Source organism: Pteropus alecto, unplaced genomic scaffold, assembly GCF_000325575.1.
Source record: "Pteropus alecto unplaced genomic scaffold, ASM32557v1 scaffold74, whole genome shotgun sequence".
NCBI lineage: Eukaryota > Metazoa > Chordata > Mammalia > Chiroptera > Pteropodidae > Pteropus > Pteropus alecto.
The window spans coordinates 4,434,793-4,445,183 of NW_006436291.1; the positions used below are offsets into that span (position 1 = coordinate 4,434,793).

Genomic DNA, 10,391 nt, shown 5'->3' on the forward strand with positions numbered 1-10,391 from the left:
CGACGAGACGAACCTCCGCGGCCGCCTGAAGCCTCACTACCGTGTCAATTCTACGACTGCCTTTCTACCCACGGCTTCGGGAGCCTTCTCTCTGAGAAGCCAGAGAGCCCCCTCCGGCATGTCCAAGTTCAGCTGAGGGCCCCGCTCCTCACAGGCCCCGTGGGACACTTTCCAGGTTCCTAACAAGCGTGTGGTTCGCAGGGACCCGTACCTCACAGCCGTCCTTTATCATCCACTTGATCACGTCGCAGTGGCCTCCGTCCGCAGCCCAGTGCAGAGCCGTGCAGCCTCCCAGGTCTCTCGTCTCCCAGGAGGCACCGTGTCTTCGGAGATACTTTACCACGTCTAGGTGCCCCGCATAGCATGCGAGCATCAAACTGCAACGCACAGAAGAAGCATTTGGCTCTATGAGTACAGTCACCAAACTCAGGTCTGCGTTCTACCCTACCTGGCGTCACCCAGGGAAGCCATCCTAATTTGAATGGAAAGGCCATGAAAATTATTCATATAAAATGTATATGTGTCCACGAACTGGTGAATGGCCAGATAAAGTGTAGTATATCCACACAGCAGAATATTATTTGGTCATAAAAATAAAATGGATTACTGATGTATGCTCCAACATAGATGAACCTCAAAACTCTATGCTAATAAAAGCCAGACACGGAATGCCACGTGTTATATGATCCCATTGATATGAAATGTCCAGATTAGGCAAGTCCGTGGGGACAGAACAGGTGAGGACTTGCCACGGACTGAGGGTAGAGGGAATGGAAGTTGACTACTGATGAGTACGGGGCCTCTCTGGGCTGATGAAATGTTCTGGAATTACAGTTGCACGATTTTGTTAATATATTTTAAAATGCTGAACTGTACATTGTAAAGGAGTGAATTTTATGTCATATAAAATAAATCTCAGTTAAAAAAAAATAATAATCACTGTAATTGAATAAGATATTGGATTTTAAAACATCCACCGGTTCATGATGATATTCGAAAAAGAGAAAGGGAAAAAAAATACTCATTTGACACTGAATTATTAAACCAATTCCTTACTCTAAATATTGGTATTTAAAGAAAACAAACATTTACTCTGCAGATATACAATGAAACGCAGTCCCGTCCCAGCTGAGGAGGAACAGCTCTGAGATCGCCAGCTAATGAACATAACAGGAATCACGGAATTAGAAAATCACTTTCTAACTGAAACCAATTAAATAATTGATTCGGGCGAGAATCATCGGTGGCCGCTATTATAATCGAATGACAGATTGCTGGCGAACAGGACAGTCGCAGGATGCTGAGCACTATGCCCCAGACCGCTTTCTAACTGGGCGGCTGTAGCCTCACAGAGGAGATTCAGCTGTGGCGCCCTAAACAAAAGATCGAGCCCGGAACCAGGACTGCGTCACAGACCTCCCGCTGGGTGCGTCCTGCCGTCACCACACCCGTCCCAAGTGTTCCTGCTAAAAATGTGAGCCTGAACCTGAGCAAACCTTTAAACCCAATTTCAACTTTACGGGGGATAAAAGGAGGAACGAACAAATTAATCGCCTCCTCAACTAGGAGGCAATTAGGCGGATAAATTACACGGGCATTCGTCTTCTGGACGATAATTGGTCTCATCTCCTCAAGAAGTCATGGCTATCGGGAAAACAATGTTTTTAAGGACAGAAGACCAGTCTAGAAGAAAAAAGACCAAAGACACAGAACAGCCAGGAGCAAGGTGTGGGCTGCTGACTGTACTATTCCGTTAATGTTTATAAATGTTTGAGATTCTCACAATAAAGCGTTGGGGTGAGGGGTGTGTGGGGAGGGAGTCACCCCAGCAGGAAGCAGTACCACGTCTCTGTGCCACAGAACGTCCAGTGCTGAGCCCCAAGCCCGGGCCGGGCTGGAAGGGGGCCGGTGGTCCTCAGCACTGTGCCCTCACGCAGGCCTTCACGTCCTGGAGACCCGCACAGGGGTGGCCTTCTACCTGCCAGGGTCACGGTGCTCTCCAGGAAGCCTACATCAGTTCCCGCTTCTCTCACCTGTCCTGAAAGCATCCCTTTGACTCGCCCTATACCAACAACTGCTATCGGTTTTTTAACAGACAGTATAATAGGTGAAATTTTTTTTTTTAATTTTATTATTAGCAGGGCTAAACATTTTTCACTTTAATTTTTAATTCGTTCTGCTATGAATCGTCTTTTTGTATAAGTTGCTTTTTCTACTGTGTACAGTTTTTTGGGTGTAAATGTATTTTCTACATATTAAAGGTGCCAGTCATTTGTCTACGTTTGTAAATCTTTCCCCGGATGGTCCTTAACTCTGTAATTAAGTTTTTGGAAATGTGTAATGTATTCTTAATCTTTTTCTTAGTGATTTCTTATAATCCTTTTGTCTTTCACATCATAAGATCAGATAGATATATGCCTGTGTTTTCCAGTGGTTTTCTACAGTTTCGTTTTTCACATTTAATTCGTAATTTATCTGGAATGTATTTTGGTGCATGCTCGAAGGCCGGGATTTGACTTAATTTTTTTTCTCCAAGCAGCCTATTCTTCCAACGTCTTCCTCATTGGTCTGTGTCGCTCCTCTCGTCACGTATTAATTTCTAATGTACACAGAGATCTGTTTGAGGATTTACATTCCACTCTACCCTCTTTCCAATATTTTGTACTGTATCATACTACTTTAATTACTTATAACTTCATGAGGTATGTCAATAACGATCAAAGCAAGTCCTTCCACATTCTTCTTTGACAAAGTTCTAGTAGCTAGCATCATCTAGCTGTTCCCCCAGGTAAATTATAGAATCTTTTTGAAAAGTTCCCAAGAAAAATTCCATTTGAGGCTATAATGAACCTATAATTTGGGAAAAACTGAAAATTTTATAATATTTGATCTTGCCATCCTGGCATATACGTCCCTATTTTTTAAATCTTTATCTTGTCAGTAAATTTTTATAGGTTTTTTTTATACAAATGTCTTACTTTTCTTAGATATTTTGTTTTTTATTCTACTTTGTTTCATCTATTATATTTATTAACCAGTTATTGCCACTATTTAAGAAAATGTGTTTCTTTATGTTTTAGCTGGCCATTTTACTGAACCTCCTTATTAAGTATTTGAACGTTGGTTCTCTCGGGTTCTGCAGGAAAGGAACCATACTTCTTACCCTAGTTCATATCTTACTGAGCTGATCAGCCTTCCAAAATACCAGCCACGAAGCAGCAACACATAATTTGTAGTTACCATACGCCAGGCGCCCTTTAAGCATTTTTTATATATGAGCTGAGTGTTCTCAAGTCTAGAAGTACTTCTATCATCCCTCTTTTATAGATGGGGAAATTGAGGTGTAGAGGGGTGAAATCACCCGCCCAAGGTCACACCCCCGTCCACAGGGGAATCAGGATCTGACATCAAGCTATCTGGCTCTCGACCGCTCTCCTGGGCTTCGTTACTAATTTTTCAAAGGAATCTGTCAACACTAAGGATGATGCCAGGTGGTCATGTGAGATGATAGACAACTTTGTATGGTGCCATCGAAGGGTTCGCGTGCTCGGCGGAGGCTGGTCCTCCCGCAGGACACTGTCCCTAGGATGAAAGTATCCTGCACTTAAGTAAGATACGTGCACACATGCACACACACGTACACACACAGGTCTGCACCTTCGGTCTACTGATGGAAAGTACTATAGGGAATTTCCTAGTACCAGACACCCTTACCCGCCTGTGCGATCCTCTCAGTTGGGATGGAAGAGTAATATACATGTCTTCATATGCAGACATGCAAATAACTTTCGTCCTCTCTCAGATTTTAGCAGTAAGAATATCCTCGGTAGCTTTCCAGCTTCCTCTCTGTTCCGATAAGTTTCAAGGTTTTTCTCAGTACCTAGAAAATCTGATCGAGCTCACTAGTAAAACAGCCACGCCACAGAGCTTGTATTGGAGGTAATCCTTTAAGAGATTTTCTAATTTCTCCTATGAATATTGGTTATTTCACATTTTCTGCTTCTTGGGTTGGTTTTGCTGGTGTAAATTTTCTCAGAAAAAGTACCCATTTCAATGAAATTATCAAATCTATTTTAGATGCAAATGCACCATTTTCTTTTTATGTTTAAATTTCCTCCATAATTACTGTTATGTAACCTTTCAATTTTCTAATTTTTCTTTCTTCTTAAATTTACAAGAAACTGGTCTGTTTTACTGTACAGTTTCTTCTTTAAGAGGTAGCTCTTATACTTCTCAATCCTTATTTTTTAATTAATTTCTACTTTTAAGTCTTTCTTCTTCCTACCTCAAGTAATTTTTTTCTTTTCATTTTTCTTTTAAAATTAGCGTTACTCTTTTCAACCTTTTTGAGTTGATAGCTTAGCTCCAAAATTACCTAGGACTCGTTGAGAAACCGTTGCTTAAATTTACAAGTGATTTTTTTTAAATGTTATTATTCAAAATCTGTTCCTGTGTGTGTCCAGAGAACAGCATAAATGGGCTTTCTGATCTTAGACACGGATGTTTCCTTTGTGACCCACCATTTACGGTGTTTTGCAGCTGCTCCTTAGATGCCAGTTTGCAGTGCACAAACCTTTGATCTGTGCACAGTGTCACATGACTCTTAGCTTTGCATTTTGATCACTATTCCGCCCAAGCGCCAAGCACAGAGCCTATAGTCACCCAATAAATGCTGGTTGATTTAAATTAATTAAGCGAACCTCAGCAGTAGCTTGGTGATGATGTTTAAGCCTTTCTAAAACATGCCTGCATCTCTAGTATAGGTTTCCGAGCATCGTGCTCGTCCCGCACACTCCCGTGACACGCTCGGCCCCCCACCCCCGGCGCTCCGGGTGCCAATTCTGTGGTTGCCATCGGCTGCTTTGGAAACAATAGCAACTTAGCACAGTGAAGCAGAACTCAGTGACAGCCCACGGGACATAAAAGTGCCCAGCACAGAGCGGGTGACAACTGTGGTGACGGCCACCGGTTATGGAGCACGCGGTATGTGCTGGGCACTTACAGAGGGGAGGTGTACACATCAGAACAGAGAACCCATAAATACTCCATTAAATGAGGGGACAAACGAATAAGCCAGGTGCCGTTGTCGCCATCTTTCCCGTGGGAACTAGTCCTTGACCCTCCGTGCTGTCAAAAGGAGCGATCGAATATTTGCATGAAATCAGAACCTTTGGGTACAAGCCTAGTAAAACAGGTATGGGAACAGTTGAGGCACATTGCAGCCACCCACCTGTCCTTGCCACTTCCGTTCTTCAGATTCACATCCGTGCCATTAGAGATGAGGATTTTCACAAGCCTAGAGCAAACACATTTAAACGTAGCCGAGTAAGTAGCTTCGATGAGTAGGAACTCCCAATGATCCAGTAAAAATGAACACTCTGTTGAGGCATGTCTTCACACTACTTTCCTCTCCATCTTCGGCGGCTAGCTGGCTTTAAAGACAGGGCATTATTAAACCTGACAACTACCTCTCTATACCAAAAAAAAAAAAAAAGAAGCTTCACCCTTTACATGAATCATTCTTTGAAAAGACACTATACCACATAAACAGACTGGACTATGAAATTAGTTCACTGTCACTTTAATGGCCGTTTTAAATATATTTTCAAGCGGCAACATTTAATAAAAACATTTCTATTTTTTCAAAATGGCATTTTAGCAGTTAAAATATAAATATGATTGAAAAATAAGCTATTAGTATTTATGCCTATCTCTGTGTGGGATAGAGGTAATGGAGTGTATCGGTGAAAATTCTATGTTAGCAACCTAGCAGGGCAGTTTGTTTTCCAGAATTAATATCCCCTCTCCCCCCCCCCCACAAAACGCTCCCCCTCTCACTTTCTTTCTTTAAAAGAAATTCAAATTCTAATACCAAATTTTCCCAGGACATCTAAAATATATTGCGAAATACGATTACATGGCCCTCTTCCTCGCCGTATGATTATGCACGTTTACATGCTCTCCTGCACATCCTATAACTTTATGAGAAAAGCAGCCGAGTGTTTGTTCGGCCCCCAGAGGGTGCAGTTTGGGAAAGGAGAAGGAAGCAGGCTCCCCCCAGCGCCTTCTCCCTCCCCTCCCCACCAGGCCCAGAGCCTTGGGGAGCGGCTCAGCCACTCGCTGTGGATGAGACAGGACGAGGCCCACCTGCTGTATCCTTTCTGGGCAGCGACCATCAGAGCAGTAAAACCAAACTTGTTGGGGACGTCAACCTTCACATTGCTTGGGAAAAACAGAGAGAGGACATTAACGGGGCCGGCCTGGCTCCCTGTACATTTGCAGCTGACGTCTCTTGCGGGGCACAGGTGGCTGAAATGGTTCATTTCATGGAAAATTCCAATTTTTCCTGGGCCGTTAAATTTCTGTTGTCTTAGACTGCCCTGCCGAATATTTTAAAAGATTCAAATCCACAGGAAGAGAAAATTGCTGTCCTTTTACTTACAGTAGGCACTGCCTTCAACTCTGAACCATCATGGAAGCCAGGAACACAGGCCCCTTAACTCAGAGGACACAGTGTCTTCACCGCAGGCCCTCGGGCCCCCTCAACGGGGGTCTGCACAGGTGGGCACGCTCACTCTGCTCCTGACTCCTGCCTCCCCTACTGGGCGGAAAGGGCTACCCCAAAACAAGAAGGCAGACTCTCCGTATCAGCTCAGCAGCTTTGGCTTTCTGTGGGAACATTCTGTTCTCCAACGTACAAGGGCCTCAACTCACAGATGACGTGTCGTCTCAGGCACTCAAAACTACCGATTCAGAAAGAACCCAGATAACACGGTCCTCATTCGTGTAGGAGGCAGCTTCATGTATCCCACGTGCAGCAACTGTATTGGCCATTTTTCTGCTAGCGTTTTATCAGCCTTTGAATTAGAAACAGCTGATTTGGTGATTCCTTGATTTCATCAGGAATTAGAAGTGGGCGTTGTGGAGGGTGAAATGTGCCTAAATGCTACGGCATATAAGCAAGGGTCGGAAATTATTTCTGGGAAGAAAATATGATTCTCAGACTTGTCGTTTCCTTTTTTAAATAATTACAGAATATAACACACAGGATTTTATCATCATCTTCACTCTGCTGAACTCATATCAGTCACCCGAGACCAATTATGGGGACAGCTTCAAAGGCATGGGACAATTTAGGAAAATAAAGCTGTATCATGCACTTCTCTGCACTTTACGGGCACTAGAAATTTTTTTAAAAGTCTTGAATAGCAGAGTTCTCTCACCCTCCTTGAAGTATTCGAACCAGCAAATCTTCATCGTTCACATTGACCGCACGATGAAAATGCTCGCTACTGATGGGTTCTCCTGAAGAAATGAGATCGAAAGCAGTCATCCAAAACATAGAAGGTGCACACCAGCTCCGTCCCTCCCGCCTGAGGTGGAAGGTCATGTCACCTCCAAGGAGGCACTTGGCTATGCCAAAAAGTATATCTTACGTTTACTATTCAATGCCTTCTTTTTCTGAAAAGGACTTCGTTTTCACATATTAAGAGAATGCTTAGATTGTCCTCAAGGCTTGGGACATTTTCAAGTTATAAAAGTATTGCTTCGTGAATGTTAAATAACATTTGAAAATAATTCTTTCAGATTTCATAAGACTTAATAAATGTCTCTTACAAGCAAGAAAAGGCCCCACAGTTGCCACAGCATGCTGGGTTTTCTTTGCCAAAGAGTCACTAAACTACTTGAACAACAAACAAACAAACAAAAAGACAGATTGCTCTAATATTCAAAATCCAAAACTTAAGTTCTTCCCAGGAATACATCATTCACATGGGACTCGTCCCCTCCGAGTTCGTGGGGGCAGAAGGGGCTCAAGCCAGAGAGGAGGGACACCGTGAGAAAGCCCGAGGCGGGGGGAGAGCAAGGAGAAGGGGCCCGAGGAACAGCAGAGGGACAGCGGGGCGCGGGCGGAAAGAAGGGTGCCCTTTTGTGCAGAGGCGTGTGGACCCCGGAGGAAGACGGTGGGCACAGTGTGAGAATGAAGGGGCTAGTGAAAGGGGCCCCCTCTCCAGGCGCTCAGCCCATGGCTCCGCCTGCTCCACATCCTGGGACTTTCTATTTTTTTAAACAAGTATGATTAAGCCTAAGGAAATAATACGAGCGAAGCTCTTAGCATAGCAGCGGGCACACTGCACGTGCCCGCCACGCGTCCACCGCTGAGGGAGCGGTCACGGTGGCAGCAGCCACCAAGGTGGGTACAGCCCCGCCATTCCCTTCCTCCTGTACCCAGGCCCCTCCCGCACCCGGCCCCACGGGCAGTGGGTTTAGAATCCCTCATTCTAGTCACCTCAAAGGTCCCATCCATTCATGCCACAGATGTTCGTTAACACGCCAAGTCTCGACACCGGGGTCCCAGAGAGAAGTTGTCAAACGTGTCCCCTGCCCTTGCCGCTTACACTGAGTGCCTGTGTTCAGCCTATTACTCACTAATCTAAACCCTAAGAAAAAACATCTGTTCTCCACCCCTGTTGTCCTTGGTCCCCCCTGCTCTGCACCCCGGCCTGCCTCCTGGGGCTCACCCACCACTTAACCGCCCACCTTCTTCCAGCCCAAGGCCCACTGGCCATCTCTGCCTGATGGGCAATAAAGTCCCCTATTCCTGCTCCTCGGGATGGGGAAAGTCTCTGGGACACCAGTTCCTGGGCACAGGAGCCAGCATCCTCCTGGTCCCCTCGGAGTCTAGCAAAGTACTAACTGCAGAAAGACGAGGAGCTCACTCTCAGAATGACCTTTAGCTGGTACCCTTTCTTCTTTTTGGTAAAAATAAATTTAAGCCAAGTGAAAATTGTTTTGAAATAATGTGGTCTGCTAGAGCTTGCCAATCTCTTAAAGATTTTTTAGCTACATTATACTTCCTTTTCATCATTCCACACATATTTTTAGCTTGAAATAAACATATCATGACAAACTGTCACAGGGCAAGGCCCACGCTGTCCCTGGTCTTCAAAGGAGGTCACACCTAGCCCGGAGGTTCCACCAGGGGGCTGTGAAAGGGGGCGGGGTTTTGCTCCCAGAAAATCCCAGAGGACATCTTATAAAGTCTGATGACACTTTTGGTTGTCACGGTGTAAGGGCTGGTGCTCCTGGCGTCTAGTGGGGAGAGGCCAGGGATGCTGATAAGCGTCCCCCACAACCAAGAACTATTCAGCCCCATAATGTCCACAAAGCCGAGGAGGAAACACCCCAGCCTAGGGTGACGTGAACTTATAACGACCTACTGTGTGACCCATCCACGCTTCAGTGGGCAAACAAAACCTCTGGGAAGGTTCCCTTCCTGCTCACAGGGCAGTGGGGGGAGGGGTTTATTATCTCGGCAGACAGTCCCCACTTCTGGGACTCTCACTTCCACTGCCACTGAAAACACAGAAACAAGTCATCTGCACGGAATCATCTAGAAGAGCATAAGACGCTCATCCTATTTCTACCCAAGTTCAAAATACGGACTCACTGAAACCCTGTGAGTCAAGCCGCATCCAGGACTCCGCAGAACTCTTTAGAGTCTCCTTCAGACCACACGCCTGAGAGCCAGAGGCGAGGGGCCCGCTCCAGGCCCCCAGGCAGGAGGGGGCGCATCGGGGTCCCGGGCAGGTCACGTCAGGCCACACTGCGTCCCTCGGTGTCTAACCCGTGCTGAGGCAGCTGACCGACTCCTTGAACGCTTTCGCTCACATTAAGTTTAGAACGCAAGCAGGCACCTTAAGTCGGCATGACCCCTCCCCGCAAGCCGTTAAGCGAAATGAGGTGCCTGAGGTTTAAGAAGCTTCGGAAAAGTGCAACTTCTTAAAAGTTCTTTTTTTTTTTTTTAAATACTAAAAACACACGCCATGTCCCAGCACGCTCACGCACTGACCGCCTTGGAGCCACCCCGTGCGGCGCAGCTGCCAGCCCGCTCTCTCAGGGGGGTCGCTCCACAGTGCACCCCGCCCAGGAAGCTCTGCAGCGTGCAGATGCTGGGAAACGAAATGAGTTCATTTTGTGCTTAGAGGCCGAGGACCATGCACAGCCACGACCTGGGTACTCGGATATTAGGGTATAATTTAAATAAATGCCTTGCCTGTTGCAGCTTCTGCAGGAGGCAATCACTGCTCTCATTATTCTGAGAACAAAGGGACCTCTCAAGGGAGAAAGGGAGGGCATCATAGCTGTTCGTCACTCCTGCTTGCTGAGTGTCAGCGAAAGGCAGTAGTAACTGTCACTCGGGGCATGGAAGCTCATTCTCAGCACTGACTGGTTGACCCCTCAGCCACCGCAAGGTGGGCACAGAGGTACGAGGATTGCCACCAGACCGCACGGATCAACCCACGCACGGAAGTCTCACCGTCCAGAGTTTGGCAGAGAAACAGAAAAGGCTCTGGTTTGCAGAGCAGAGCAGGCCTTCTTCCTCCCAC

The 10,391-nt window shown here is 46.0% G+C and overlaps 1 protein-coding gene across 1 annotated transcript in view; it reads right to left on the reverse strand.

Moving 5' to 3' along the window:
- The window catches only part of FANK1 (fibronectin type III and ankyrin repeat domains 1), a 61,491-nt gene that overhangs the window by 3,725 nt on the left and 47,375 nt on the right, over positions 1–10,391 (reverse strand). Inside the window, exons 4-7 of the mRNA XM_015590174.2 lie at positions 7,224–7,305; positions 6,148–6,222; positions 5,231–5,296; positions 212–377 (exon numbers count right to left, since the gene is read on the reverse strand). Of these exons, the coding sequence (XP_015445660.1) occupies positions 212–377; positions 5,231–5,296; positions 6,148–6,222; positions 7,224–7,305 (389 nt within the window). The remainder of the gene's footprint in view (positions 1–211; positions 378–5,230; positions 5,297–6,147; positions 6,223–7,223; positions 7,306–10,391) is intronic.